Here is a 14,757-nt window from a genome sequence, read left to right on the forward strand (position 1 = left end):
AATCTCCAGTAAGATTATTATCCCTTCTCCTTTCATGACCAGATTTTTCTGGTCAGAATTTTGGCAGACATCAGACACGTGGGTTGAAATTGTCTATAATAACAAAGCCGACCCTTTATTTCAAATGAAAGTTTCAAATGAAACTCTTCCAGGAATAAGGCCAAGGTCCAGTGTGGGTGCATCATTACAGCTGCTTGGTTGGAGCTCTGTCCCTCACAGATGGCAGTGCTGAGGTGTGCTGCATCAGGCAGCTGTCCTCAAGCCTGGCTCTCCCTGCCTATTCCATGAGAAATACTGAAGAGACCCATTCAGTCAGAATAGGCCACTCATCCTGGATCATTGTGGTTTAAAAGTAACACGATTCTTTACTTAAAAACTGTATCTTCATGTGCAAGGGATCTGAACCAAAACTGGTAGCAGTCTTACTTTGAGATTTTCTTTGAAATTAGAATTTTTTTTCTTTTTTTTATTTTTTAATTTAATGTAAGCTAAGAGTTATTTATATTGCAGAGAATCGCTGTCCATCACAATAAGAAGCCACCACTAATATTAGCAGTCTCCTTAGAGACAGCTCTGTTCATGTAGTTTATGGCATACCTTTAGTTGGCAAGCTAAAAAAGTAAATCTGAAAAAAGCTGCAGGCCATTTATGAGAAAACTGCTTTGGTTTTTTTTTTTCAAATGCTACACACTTCTTCCCCAGACTATGTCTTTAAGGGCTGCTCAGCTTCTCTATCAGAGCAGTAGCTGTATTATCTTACATGTTTGTCTACATCAATTCCCTGTGAATGCAGAACAGAAATTAATCTATATTATGTTAGAAAGCAAAGACTTCAGTATGTCCTTCAGTTTCCCCTTTGGCAGGGTGAGAACCAAATCTGTGAGCTGCAGGTCAGTTTGGTGGCTGTAGGCTGGGTGTGGAGGGTCCCACAGCAATGGCCCCTGGGTGAAGAATTTAGACACATGCAGTAAATGCACATGCAGAGGAGAGATGTTACATTCATATTTTCTGAAAAATTCCTGTTTTCAGAAAATGCCCAGGATTTTTCTCCTGGGAAGCTGAAAAGCCTTGGAGAAAAAGGAAAACAATAATTGTCTCATTTGCTTTTGTTGTGTTTTGCTCCTTTGGAATGTAGTTAGAGATTGTTTATCAACAGGTGATTTTTTCATTAGTTTTGGGTGTGAATTGTTTTGACTCAATGGCCAATAAGTGCCAAGCTGTCTCGGGACTGTGGAGAGAGTCACGACTTTTCATTATCTTTTTAGCATTCTGTAAGTATCCTTTCTGTATTCTTTACTACAGTATAGTTTACTATTCTTTAATATAATATAATATCATAAAATAATATATTAGCATTCTGAGAACACAGATTCATTCCTTCCTTCCAACGTCGAGATGCCCTGCAAGCACAATAGAGAGGAGCTACACAAAGCACTGAGGCACTGCTGCTGAGCAGTCCTGGCAGGGTTGTAGGGAATGGAGCAGCTTTCACAGGGCACATTCAGATCCTGCTGCTGAGGGAGATGTGCTGCCCACGGGAAAGCAGCACATCTCAGCCTGCACTGAAGGCAGGCACAGCAGCTGTGTGCTCCGCACAGGAGGGCACAGCACAAAGCTGGGTTTCATCTTCAGTGTCTACCTGAAGTAGAATATGCTTATCCAAGAATTTCTGAAGTCTGGAACAGCAGAAGGTGCTGTATTCATGGAATGAATAACCAGGGTCTGATCAGTTACTGAACAAGTGCAGAGGGGCTGCAGCAGAGGCTTTAAAGAGGCGATGGCTGAACCAGGCAGTGGCTGTGCTGTCTTTACCTACCACACCACGACAGTAATTGGGCTCAAAGGCCAGGTGGGCTCAAGCAGAGAGAATGCTTGGCAAGTGCCGCAAAGTACAAGAGGCTGACAAAATACTTACAGTAATGTAAAACTGGGAACGAGTCACAGCTCATCAGAGGCAAAGGTTGGAGAGTGGGGTCAGCAGAGTCACTCCAGTTACTGAGCAGAGCTGTTAATGAGTCATCGGGCCCAAAGCCTGGGCACACAAACCAACAGGAGAACAAAATAAAGAGGCTGTTGCTGCCCCTGCACCCAGCTTCCCCTTGGAATAGTCTGTGGCTGAGTTAGAGTACAGCAGCATAAGGGAAAGCATGAGCAATGGTCTGCTCCTGTCAAGGCTCCTCAGGGCTTTCCCTGCTTTTTAAGATTTGGGACAGGCTAGGGGGGTGTAAAGCCTGATTCCACTCTAGTTTCTGTGGTCTGCACCTCACTTGCATCAATATATGTACAATTCAGTTTATTGTTGCAGTTTTAGTCCGCCAAAGACTGTTCATGCAGTCAAAATAACAAGAGTGGGTAGTGTTTGAGATATTAAAGATTAAAAAATAACTTGAGTCACCACTCCAGTGTTTCTGTAAATAACAACAAAAATTCAGAGCCAAGAAAAAATGTGTAAAATGAGATATACCTGCAGTCCTGTACCTTGTAAGGGGTGAATAATGGAGTTCATGGGTTGCATGGAAGAGGCATCTGAAAAGGAAAGAACTAACACTTTTATACAGTGGTTGAGTCTTCTCTTCCTTAATAGGTGTTCGAGCTGATCCTTTTGTAATTTTTCAAATTAACAAGTTTTTAAACCACTCTGAGAAACAATTTGAAATACAAAAGTAGGAGCAAAAAAAAGGAGAAAAGAACTGCATTTCTTTGGAAGAAAAAAAAAAAACAAAAAAACCCAGACCATTTAATAATAATTCTATAGTCAGTCAAATTCTGCCCTGAAAAGAACCTCAATTTAAGTAAACATGTCAGTGACTTCATGTAGGACAGATTTTATTTGTTAGAAAGGGGGGTGGAAAGGTGAGGGAAATAAATACATAAGGCATTAAATGCAACCAAAATAACCAAGCCTTTCTTTAAAAAAGCACATCCTACATGTTGGTACAGCAGCTAAGATGGCATCATTCTACCAAAACAGATAAGGAACAGCACTGTTGCAGATTTATTGCTGCAATAATTTCCCCTCTCCCCTCCCATGGGGTCCTGATGAATGATATATCTGGCAATAGCAGGAATATTTAAATTTACCAAGTAGAGATCATTTACATTTTGTCAGGTGAAGTGGCATCTGCCTTTTCAGATCCTGTTTCTGCAGGAGGGGATCCCTGTGCTCAGGATCTGGTGGGAGCAGGATCCTTGCCTGGGCACTCCTGCTCGTTGTGTCCAGCTCTCCCTGCGGGGTTCCCTCAAGCCAGGCTTAATGCAGATTAGGGTAAAAAGCAAGAGACAGAGAAACCACCTTAGCTTCCAGAATGTGCTGCCTCAACAGCTGATCTTGGCTGAGCATTTACCAGTAAGTAGTACACAGGAACTTCTAAAATATATTTTAAATACATTTTTTCATTCCATAGGGTTTAATGAGAATAGAAGAAATAAAGTAATTTAAGTGAGCAAATAGAATAGATTGTTGCTTTCAATACAAACAGACCTACCTTTGTAACTGAGAGCTGGGTGCTGCATTTTCTGTATGCATTATGTTCTTTAACAAAGTGCTGCTAAATACCAAAACCAACATTTCCAAATACACCATGCAGTTAACGTATTTCAGTCTATTCAGCTAGTGCCTATTGGGAAGCAGGATATTCATCTACAAAAAAAAAGACTGCATGGATTTCTTTTACTAGTATCTACAGGCATAAAATGGAAGCATTCATAAATTCTGTCCAGTAGAGCCAAAATAAATTCATAAGCTTTCCTCCACAGTAAATATTTCAAGTTGAGCCATATTTGGTACAGCAACACTTGCAATACAAGTGCTTTTACCAATAGCCTTTAAAGCACTTTCATATCCAAATGTTCAAGTATATTATCCCACCACTCAACAAAAGAGCACTCTCCTAAATCAGAAACAGTACACAGATATTAATGCTTAATATGTGAACTTTGTTCCTTCAATGATGCATTAATTTAGCACAAAAGCTGTCCATTTTAATAAAACTAACCATTTCAGTCTCCAAGTTTGCCTCTCAATAGCTGCTCTACTGTAATGCAAAACTGCCAATTTCTATAGGCAAAGTGAGTGTTGAATCACTTTGAAATAAGCCTCCTACTAAAATAAAATGCTGTTTAACATTCTACAGTTGAAATTTTCCAAGCACTTTAAAGAGAGAAGGGAGCTACACTATTTTAAGAATAAACACACTGAGAACTGGAAACACATATGAAAACCAATAATTTACAATACCTGGCATTGGGTCCTTTAGTCAAAAATCAAATTTCAGTTTCTAATTCAAGAAGACATCTGAACCAAAACCATTAACTAAATGGTTCTTCAGTGGGGAGAGAGTCCATTTTCCACCATTTCAGATCCAAGTTCTGGGTCTCACGTTTATGTCTGGGATGGATGTCCTAAACCACGTTTGAATTAGCCTCAGTTTGCTGGTGTCACTAAAGCCTTGCCACCAATTAGGCCTTGCACAAATTGACCCTTATTCTTTGCAGAACTGCAAAACAAAGTTTTTATTCATGATTATTAATTCAGGATGAGAACAAGATTTTTCCAGAGATGTTCTTAGGAATTGTTTTTCTTCTCATTTTAATGCCATATCTAGTACAAACAGCTGTACTAGAACTTTTGAAAGACCAAAACAGCCAATGTAACTAAATAGGACATTCAGAATTCCGTCAGAATTCCAGATCAAAGTGCTACCACAGTATGTTTCTGGGATTACAGGAGGAAAAGGAGTGACCCTGTTTAGCCACAAGCATACCATGAAAAAAACATGAACTTTTCATCATCTCCTTCCAGCCTAGGAACAGAGCAACTCACCCTGTTCAGCTTTGACCACTTACAGCAGAGACAGAGCAGGGCGCAGTTAGTTTGGCATCTTCACATGGGCAGTGGTGCTGCTTGGCCAGCAGGTTTCTGTTATCCAGTTCTTCTGTCTCTCCCTGCAGTGCTCAGGGCAAGCTCCCTGCTGATGGACAGAGGGACAGGGCTCCCATCACAGGCCACACTGCACATGTGGCCAGCTGCAGGCTGCAACTTGCACCTTGACAATTTCCCAGACAGAACAGCAGTGAGAGGCTCTAAGCTGGTTCACTGTTCCCACTGTATTTGCTGTCTGCAGAGCTCCAAAGCAGCACACGTGGGGCTGTCACGGCAGGAGAGGCATTCCCACAGCTATTGCTGCTGGTCACTTTATGGTCACCACTATCACAGTTCTGTGATTCACCATAGAAAACACAGAGACAGCAAATCCAAGATCAGGTCCTGGTCTTTCAGCAGACCTGATCCATCTCTACCAAACCCCCCAGCCACTGTAAATGACACTGGTGCAGCTGAACACAGAATTAGGGGCACCCTCCTTTCAGGTTACGGTGCTCTCTGTTTCACAGCACTTTGCTCTTTACACACACACATTTTGTGGTGCTGCCCTTTTGCCAGTGCTGCCAAAGAACAGCTGCTGCTTTCTGGTTCTCTGCTGACACCTACCTGCTTCATCAAATTCCCGGGAAGATACTTTCCTGTGCTTCTCAATTTGTGTCCAGTACTGCTGGCTGTTGACAGTAAAAGGACAAAGTGTTACAGCAGCCAAAGGCAGGCCATGGGGTTCATCCTCCAAATTTGGCAGAGATATGGGGAAAGATGAATCTGAGTGATTCATTACATAATAAAACTCCAGTATCCAAAGAGCAGGTTCCTTTCTGAACATCTAATCAGCTCTATTTTCTGTATATGGACTATCCATAAATTGCCAGCTCAGCCCACATATGAGAAAAATTTAACTTATACAATAGCAGATGCTAGGGCTTTTTTATTTATTTATTTTTCTTTTTAAGGATTTCACAACCATATAATGTAGAGAAAAATTACTGTCATGCTAAATCTGCTTTCTGATCCCACCCCCCTTAGTGCATGTTCCTCAAATAAGTTGACACGTATTATTTCAGTAAAATGGTGATGTTACATACGCCTCTGTGTACACAGTGGGATAATAAATTTGAATTTCTAGATGCCCTGATGCAGGCAAGCATTTGAAAGTATAGAAGTTTTAAAGTTCACTCACCCTCAAGTTTTTACTAAATTCAAAGTTCACATGTCAGCTGCACTTTGGTAAACCTGCTCACTGTCTTACAAAGCTATTCCTTCTATCAGAATCCAGGTCATGGATAACATGTATTTTCCTGTCACTTATATTCCAGTCTTTCAGAGAAAATTGATAGCTGATTTATCAATAACCAACTGATATCACTCAGAGTGAGGCTGCTCTGAAGCCTGTCTAGTTTGGGATGGAATGGGATAGGAATAGAATAGAATAGAATAGAATAGAATAGAATAGAATAGAATAGAATAGAATATTTTAATGGGGAGGGAGCAGTATCTACCAACTAATCCCCCTGCCTGACCAATTCAGCGCTGACAAAAAGTTAAAGCATGTTATTAAGGGTATTTTCCAAAAGCCTCTTAAGCACTGCCAGGCCTGGGACAAGAATTACCTCTCTGGATAGCCTATTCCAGTGTTTGACCAGCCTCTTGGTAAAGAAATGCTTCCCTAAGTCCAATCTAAACCTTCCATGGTGCAGTTTTGCGCCATTCCTGCACATCCTATCTCTGGATGCCAGCAAGAAGAGCTCCGCACCTTCTTCTCTGCTTCCCCTTAGGAAGCTTCAAAGAGCAATGAGGTCACCCCTCAGCCTCTTTTGCTCCACACAACACAAACCCAGAGCCCTCTGCCTCCCCGCAGAGCACTTCCAGCCCTTTCACCAGCTTTGTTGCTCTCTGCACACATCCTGCCCTTGCTTCTTAAATTGCGAGGCCAAGAACTGCACGCAGCACTCGAGATAAGGCTGTACCAAAGCCGAACACACATTCGCCTCTTTTGCCCAGCTGTCTGTGCTGTGTTTGGTGCAGGCCTGCTCCTTACAAAAAATTACTTTTAATTACTTTTAACTCTCCCAGCCTTACTGTGCTTTGCTTGTTCTAATTGCTGTATGAGATTGAATTAACCATTCCTTTCAATTTAGATTGTAGAACATTGTTTGTATGACTGGTCAAATGAGAGCTGAGGATCTTCCCAAAGAAAAGGTGACATAAAAATGTAACAGCGTTGTCATCTTAAAAAAAAAATCCCCATAATTTTAACAGTAACTCATAAAATACTGTGTCTTCTTCCTGTGGTTATTGTACCAAGTATGTGTGTTATTCCAGACAAACTAGAAGAGAAACTTACCAAGGGCTGCATGTTTCAGCATCTCACAAAAAATGTAATCACTCATAATTCAAATTCAAATATAGTTCTCCAAGCTACACTAATTAAAACTGGTTTGTTTACAGCAGAGAGGAAAAATTAGGATTTTTTTTCCAAGCCATTTGCTGAAAAACAACTCTCAGGGCAGATTTTCACAAATATTTACATGCCTAAAGACATCTACTGGCATTTTCCACAACTAGGTGCCGGAGTTTTATTAAAACCCAGACAACTATTTGCATTGTTGCAAACTCCAGCCCTCCATCCTGCAGCACGTTACCTTGGAGAAAATTCCATCACCCAAATATTTGCACATAAAACTGTTCCATGGCAGCTTATGAACAATACCATAAGCCCCATGGAAGCAGCAGTTACATTTGGCAGTAGGTCTGTCCGGAAGAAAGAGGTGCACACACAGCTCACCAGTGCTTATGCCCAAACACTGCACTTGATGACAGCTTTTTCTTATCACCAAGAGCACTTCTGCCACATAAAAGTCCTACAGGAACACCTTTCAGAAGTGCCAGCCACATCACATTGTCTTGTTCTTCTGGTAATTAATACTTGTGCTTCTGGTGAAAACAGGAAGAGATCTGACTCTGATAGAATGCTAAATTAAAAATGAGCAAATCCCTTTTTTTTATCATCAGAAGTTACAAGTTGCATTTATTTCCAAAAGTGTGGAAGATTTTTTTTTTTTTTTTTTTTTTTTTGCAAAAAGCTCTGTATGTGGAGTCATCCCACAGAAATCACAAACTGTATTTTCTGTATTTTAGATCACTCATGCACATGTTTTTATGCAAGGTGTGTGAACAAGCACAAGCCTGCTAATAGGACTATGGTTTGATTTCCATTGCCCCTGGGTCACTAGTGGAAGTTGAAGGCACATGATTTTATTCATTTAGGAAAAAAGTTTGCCATTTCTGTGACCTCCTATTGTTCCAGTGAGAAAGCTCCAGTTCCTTCAACAGAAATGTCAAGCCTGTAACTTGACAGGGATGTACAACCTGCAAGTACTACTGAAACAAAAACCAACCAGTTTTTAACAGATGCAATAATATGGCTTGGCCTCCTGCTTCAGCTCCTAATATAACTTAGTGCATGAGGATATAAAGCGAATTTAAAAAAGACTAAACTAAAAAAAAAACTAACTAAAAAACTAAAACAGAAAGTCATCTGTTCTATTTGTCCTATTCAAGTGAAATTAAAAAAATGTAAAAGAAATAGAAATTACTATGATATACACAAACACATGTGCACAGAAAACCATGTGCATGCACAGATTCACAGCCCTGCTCAACCTGAAAAATACATTTTTTTAAACTGTGATTCCTCTGTGAGGCCAGCAGCAATCTGATGACCTTTACTATTGTGTCAAATCCTTACCCATGCTACAAGTCCCAAATTTAATGCAAGTAAAGTTCAGAAAGACAGCCTTTGTAGAGACCGTGGGTAATATATTTTCCTGGTAAACAGATTTTTGCAATATCAATATTGCGATTTCATTATATATCGTCATGGAAAACACTGCATTTCAATGCATCAGTCAAGCTGTTCTCATCTTAAATATGATATAGTCCCATAATAAGAGATTTAACCTTGCAAGGCTCCAGGGGAGGATCCTTGACTGAAGAACTCAGATAAACCTGGCCCAGGAAGCCCAGGCCATTCCAGTTGTACTGAAATTTAAAAAACAGATCACCTGTGTCCACTTTTCAAAGAAAAAATCTTTTAAACCTAGAATCCCATAAGAAAGATCTCTTTTCCCCTCAGAAATATGCCAGGTGGATCAACAGAAAAATACATCTGAACACAGGACAGATAAGAATGGCAAGTGTCAGCTCTCAAATACTGGGGTTTTTTTTATTTGAGACATTTCTGGTATTTTACATTACTATTGAGGCTACATTCAAATAAATTTGTAGGTTAAATTCTGCCTCAGAAACAAAACCCCACCCCTCATTTTAAGTCACTTAGTAAAACCCTCACTGGCACAAAACTTCCACCCATCAATATAAATTAGAATCATATCTAGAAAACAGAATTTGGCTGTAATATTGGATCTTAAGAGGACAACATAATACCCAAGATGTCACTCCTGGCAACTTCTGGAAGCCAAAGCTGATATGCTATCAGAAACAAATTTCTTTTCTTCTTAAGTACATTTCTTTGTTAGTCTAGCATCACTGCCATATATTTTATATAACATTTTATTTAAATAACATTTTATATAAGGACAAATAAAAATATTTACATAGACAACATGGGAAATTAAGTTTTGAATCATAAAATCTCACTGTACAAAAGCAAGATATGGCTGATTCATGGGTAAACCTATTTTACAAGATAATATTCTGTTGTGCCTCAAGGCTGTAGCATCTCTGGAGATATCATCCTCTTACACGGAGCTGGTTTTATGCTACTCAGGGACAGTGGAGAATAATTCAATAAAGCTTCAGATTTAAGGTGGATGCTGGTTTTATATTAGGAATAGTTTTTGTGGCATTAAAGACTCAATTTTGAAAAGCAAATCTTTCTTTTGAATACCTTGGTTTTAAAATATGCTGTGGGAGAAAACTGAGACCTGATTTTCAAAGTGATACATATGTTCAGCTCCAGGAAAATTGCTAAGAATTACAGGTACCCAGCAACTACAAAATCAGACTGATGGTTTGACCTAGGCTTTTCAAGAACAGAAACACCCAAATGCCCCTTGATATTACTGTGGTTTATAGACATAATTAAATACCTTTTTTGTGTGCTCTTGTCTGTTTTCAGACACATATGCATCCCTGACAGTCCAGCTTTTACTGAGCAACCTTAGCCAAAGCTGCAGGACTTGGTGAAGTATAAAACTGAATTATCCATAGGTATAGTTGAGCATGTCCATAAATAAGCACATAAATTGAACAAAATTGTACCTGCAAAAAGAGCAGGCACTGGATTTTCTTGCTTTTGTAAGAGTCCATTAATATATTAATAGAGGTTTTACATATTTTATACACTCAGATATATACATATATTTTATCAGTAATGTGTGCTTACAAACAGACATATGCAAACATATGTGTACACTTACCACACACACTCACGTTCCCTTATCTACACACATTCAAGTTCTTTATTTTCAAAGAAAATGCCACCATTTAATAAACACTGAAATTGGTTCCAGGTTCTCCATGATTTTAGAATTATAGAAAAAGGTAACTTACATCTGTCATTGCATATGACAAAAAAAATCTGGACTTTACAACCAAATTAAAATAAAAGGAAAGACCAAACACACCCCTCGTGCTACCAGCTTTCCAATTAGGAATCAAGATATCGGAATGAATCTGGCATAACCGCAAGGAGCAACGGCAGCGATTCGTGTGAGTGCTTTTTTACAATAAACGTGAATCTTTTGGAAGATGAATTAGTATGGATTTGTGGTGAGCACAAAGTTCTTTCCTAGGCAGGTCACTGCTGAGCTCCTCTCTTCTTCTGCTCCAGCTCCTGCAGGCGCTCCTCGCGGCACTGCGCGTGCTGCGTGCCCACCTTGTGCGCCGTCTCGGTGGCCGCAATGTCAATCTGGGCGTACCGGGACGATCCACCCCCTGAAACACCACATGGAATCCTGTCAACAACTACACCCCTCACATATTCCTGAGTGAAAAGGCTGCTGTGACACTTCCTCCACAGATTTCCTGGATTGTCTTTGTCCAGTCTCAGAGAAAGCTGTATAAAGGGAGCAAGGTGATAACCACCACTAAAGAACACCTGGAAAGCTTTGTTATCTACATATTCTAGTGGTCTGGTTTTCCTCAAATAAGCAAATGAACCATTGGCATTCCTGCCCCAGGTGTGAATCTCCACCCCTATTACTCCAGTCAATGAAAAAATTGAACTTGGCTCTCCCACTTCTGGGAGGCTTCCTCACCAAGTTACCAATCAGGAAATCAAAACCTGCTATTTGAACAGAAAACTCTTGTGGCAGCTGGCACTGCTCTTTGTGTGGATTAGGGACCCTGTGAATGTTTACCAGAGCAACCACCTTCAGCCTCACACAGAAAGACACTTCAGCTCATTTTTTTTGGCAATAGGGGAGACAAAAACACCTCAGTCTGTTAAGCAGCAAAATACTTCTGTAAGGCTAGAGGCTGGGAAAACTCCAATATGAAAAAAATAAAATATTTATGGTTATTGCAGGCACCTTTAAAGTTACACAATTTGAGACTGGGAGGGTAGTTGACATTTAGGAAAATTTATAGCATTTAGCTCTTCATTTTTAATGCCTTGGTTCATTGTCTTTAAAATTAAGAGAAAATATTGCTTTTACATTTCAACACAATGTTGTTGAGAGAACTACATTAAGGTCTGGGAGAAGCTTAGAGTTACATAATGAACAACATAAAAACATTTAAAAAGCAAAAAGCATGGGAAAAGTGCTAGCATTTCAAAGTTAATAAAATTGCTGAAATTAGAAGTATAAAAATTAAAATCTTTATAGTTGAGAATTATAGATGGAAAACCTATCAATATCAAATGCAAGAAATTAAATGCCATATTCTGATGAGACTTGCTGTAGCAAGGACTGCATCTCCAAATGACAACACATGGTAGATCTATTGCATGTTTATGCTTTAATTGCCCAAGTAAAGCACTAGAAGTAAATATCCAATTCAAACAAAATAATTATAAAAAAACCAAACAGAAACATAAAAATTTAAATAATTTGCATTCTTTCTGTAGCACTTTGACATGCCCACATGGAGAGCAGATAGAAGAACACTGTGTTCTGTTCTGAATCATTTGCTGCATGGCTCCAGAGCCATGCCAGGAGCAAGCCCTGTACACCCACAGCCCTGTTTCTGAAGCCAAGAAAGAAAAATGAGGTAAGTGTACTCCTAACATGCAATGAAAATCTTGAGAACACAAGTAAATTACTGTCTTTCAAACTCCAGAGTTTGAAATGTTCACTTTAGACGGTGTGCACATACAATCACCTGTCAAAGGGATGCAACACCTTATAGAACTTCACTACTCAAAAATCTTTTCCAAGAAGAGATTTAAAACTCTTAATTAAAAGAAATTAAAAATTCTTTTAACTCAATTAAAAAACTATCTCAGAAACATGGCAGGGTTCAACTCCTCTGTTAGCAGAAGCCTGTGGGTAGATCATGGAATCATTAAGGTTGGAAAATAACTCCAAATCACTGAGTCCAAGCTTTGACCAAGCACAACCATCAACTAAGCCACAGCCTGAGTGCCACATCAAGTGGTTTCTTGAACAGTTCCAGGAATGATGACTCCATCACTTCCCTGGGAAGCCTGTTCCGATGCCTGTCCATCCTGTCAGTGAAACAATTCTTCCTGATATCCAACCTGAACCTCCCCTTGGGCAGCTTGAGGCCGTGTCCTCTCCTGTCACTGTTACCTGGGAGAAGAGGCTGACCCTCACTTGACTACAACCTCCTTTCAGGTAGTTGTAGGAGGATTAAGGTCCCCTCTGAGCCTCCTTTTCTCTAGGCTGAACACCCCCAGCCACCTCATCTGCTTCCTATATGAAATCAGGGTTCCACATATCCCATACATTCTGCATATTCCTTGCTGTTTGAAAGTATCATAGACTTCCTTACCTCTTATGCTTGTGCTAGATTCTTGAAGCTCCAGTTCCATGTAGTGAAGCTGTTTTTTGGAAGTAGGGCTGACAGGAATATTAACATAGGTGGCTGCCTCACTGTGAGGTCGATCTGGTGTAGGAACATCAGCTGAATAACCTACAGCCCCTTCTGAAATAAGTAAAAAGTTAAAACAGGCACTGTTTGCAATGACCAATGTTCATACAGACACACAGAAAGCAAACACTGGGCAGCAATAACTCCTCTTGCCAACCAGGACATTCCTCAGTGGTAGATAGGACATGAGAAAACTACAGTTTCTACTCTAAATATCCTGAGACACTGATCAAGTCAGGATCTGTGCAGAAAGCCACAGACCACAGACAGGGATCTTGCTGTGTTGTTTGTGAAGGCAAACACTGCAGATATTTCTGACAGCAGCTCTACCTCACAAGGCTTCCAGCTCTACCTTAGGTTAGTAAAGCTTTACATGAAGTAATTTGTTCTAGGAAGATGTGAACTATTATATCATCTGCAAGACAGAATGCAAAATCAGTAGAGGTTCTTAAAGCATGTCACAAAAACAGGGACTGAAAAACTGTTTCAAGCAAAGGGAGGGCAAACCTGAGGAGCTTGACAGCTTCCCTGTGCAGAACTGAAAAAGATAGGAATGATGCCAAGTGAGGACAACAAAGTATTAAAGGACTTTCATTGCAGGAAAAAAATAGTGGGAAAACCCTTCTAAATAGTAAACATCACAAGAACTTTAGAGGAAATCCTACAGAGTTTTCTAGAACTTTCTAAAAAAGATACAGAACAACACCTACTAGGAAACAGTTCCTAAGAAACAATTTTGACTTAAAAACATTTTTTTGTCTACTAGTTTAATTTGCAAGATCTCATCTAGTCCTGCTTTCAATTATTTTAGTCTTGTCTGCCTGTTCAGTCTAGTTGGAGTCCTTATCCTTAGACTTTCTACTCTTAAGTCAGTTTGAGACAGAGGAGTGCAGAGGGAAAACAATATCACTTTGAGGTTCTCCTTTTTCATGAAGTTCTCCTCTTAAGCCCTTCCTTGTCCCCACTAAGAATTCATATCAATTTTTTTTTTTATCAAAATGCTGCTTTTCCTTTTTGCCCATTTAGGCCCTGTTGAGATGTGAACAGAGAGGCAGCAGGATATCAAGGCATTTTAGAGCATAGGGAAAAATTACTTATATCCAGACAATAGCAGCAGTGAATAACCATTGAGGGAAACTTTTTCATCTTCTTGGAAGTATTATGAGTAGCAGAAATAGCTTATACAATGTTAGGCAACAGTAAATGGGTATGTTCCAGTATAATGGAATCTCCCTAGGCTTAATTAAACTGTTTAAATCAAAGGAGTCTACTGTAAAGTCCAAAAACTGAAAAGGCTGGAAATTTGGCCAGTTTTCTCACAGAATTTCATTAAAAAAACATAGGAAAATCCAAAAAGTAGAAAATATTTCTCTGTCAGTCAGAATTCAAGTTGTTGTTGCAAAACAAGATGTTAAGAACAAAATGACAAAATCAATGCAGAACCGAATGCAGAAGGAATTTTTATATTTTCATCAAACACCATTCTCAGAAATTATTTTCAATTGTTGCGTCCGAAGTATTGCAAAGGAATTTCACCTGACTGAGCAGGAAGTGACCCAGAAAAATCATAGCATTGAAAACCTGCATCACAAAAAGTTACAGGTTGCAAGTGACAATCTTAAGTACAGAGTCACGAACAGTCCTGAAGGAAAAGATCATTTTTGAAGTCCTTCTTTATGCTGTTGAAGGGATGTAACAGAAGTGAAGCATCCTCAAAGTTAGCTAGCATGAAAACTAGCAAGATCCCCTATAGAACTAAACAGTTAACAGGTTTAGGGAAGCTGAACATCCTACCT

At 39.6% G+C, this 14,757-nt stretch overlaps 1 protein-coding gene across 4 annotated transcripts in view; it reads right to left on the minus strand.

Moving 5' to 3' along the window:
• Positions 1 to 9,086: 9,086 nt before the first annotated feature.
• The window catches only part of DOK7 (docking protein 7), a 58,638-nt gene continuing 52,967 nt past the window's right edge, over positions 9,087 to 14,757 (minus strand). For all 4 annotated transcript variants that reach the window (XM_041402590.1, XM_041402589.1, XM_041402588.1 and 1 more), the window contains 2 exons: positions 12,863 to 13,015; positions 9,087 to 10,840 (listed from right to left, as the gene is read on the minus strand). In XM_041402590.1, coding sequence (XP_041258524.1) covers positions 10,704 to 10,840; positions 12,863 to 13,015 — 290 coding nt within the window. In that variant the 3' untranslated portion in view covers positions 9,087 to 10,703. The remainder of the gene's footprint in view (positions 10,841 to 12,862; positions 13,016 to 14,757) is intronic.

This window comes from Onychostruthus taczanowskii, unplaced genomic scaffold, assembly GCF_017590055.1.
Source record: "Onychostruthus taczanowskii isolate IOZ18803 unplaced genomic scaffold, ASM1759005v1 scaffold2, whole genome shotgun sequence".
In the NCBI taxonomy this organism is placed as follows: domain Eukaryota; kingdom Metazoa; phylum Chordata; class Aves; order Passeriformes; family Passeridae; genus Onychostruthus; species Onychostruthus taczanowskii.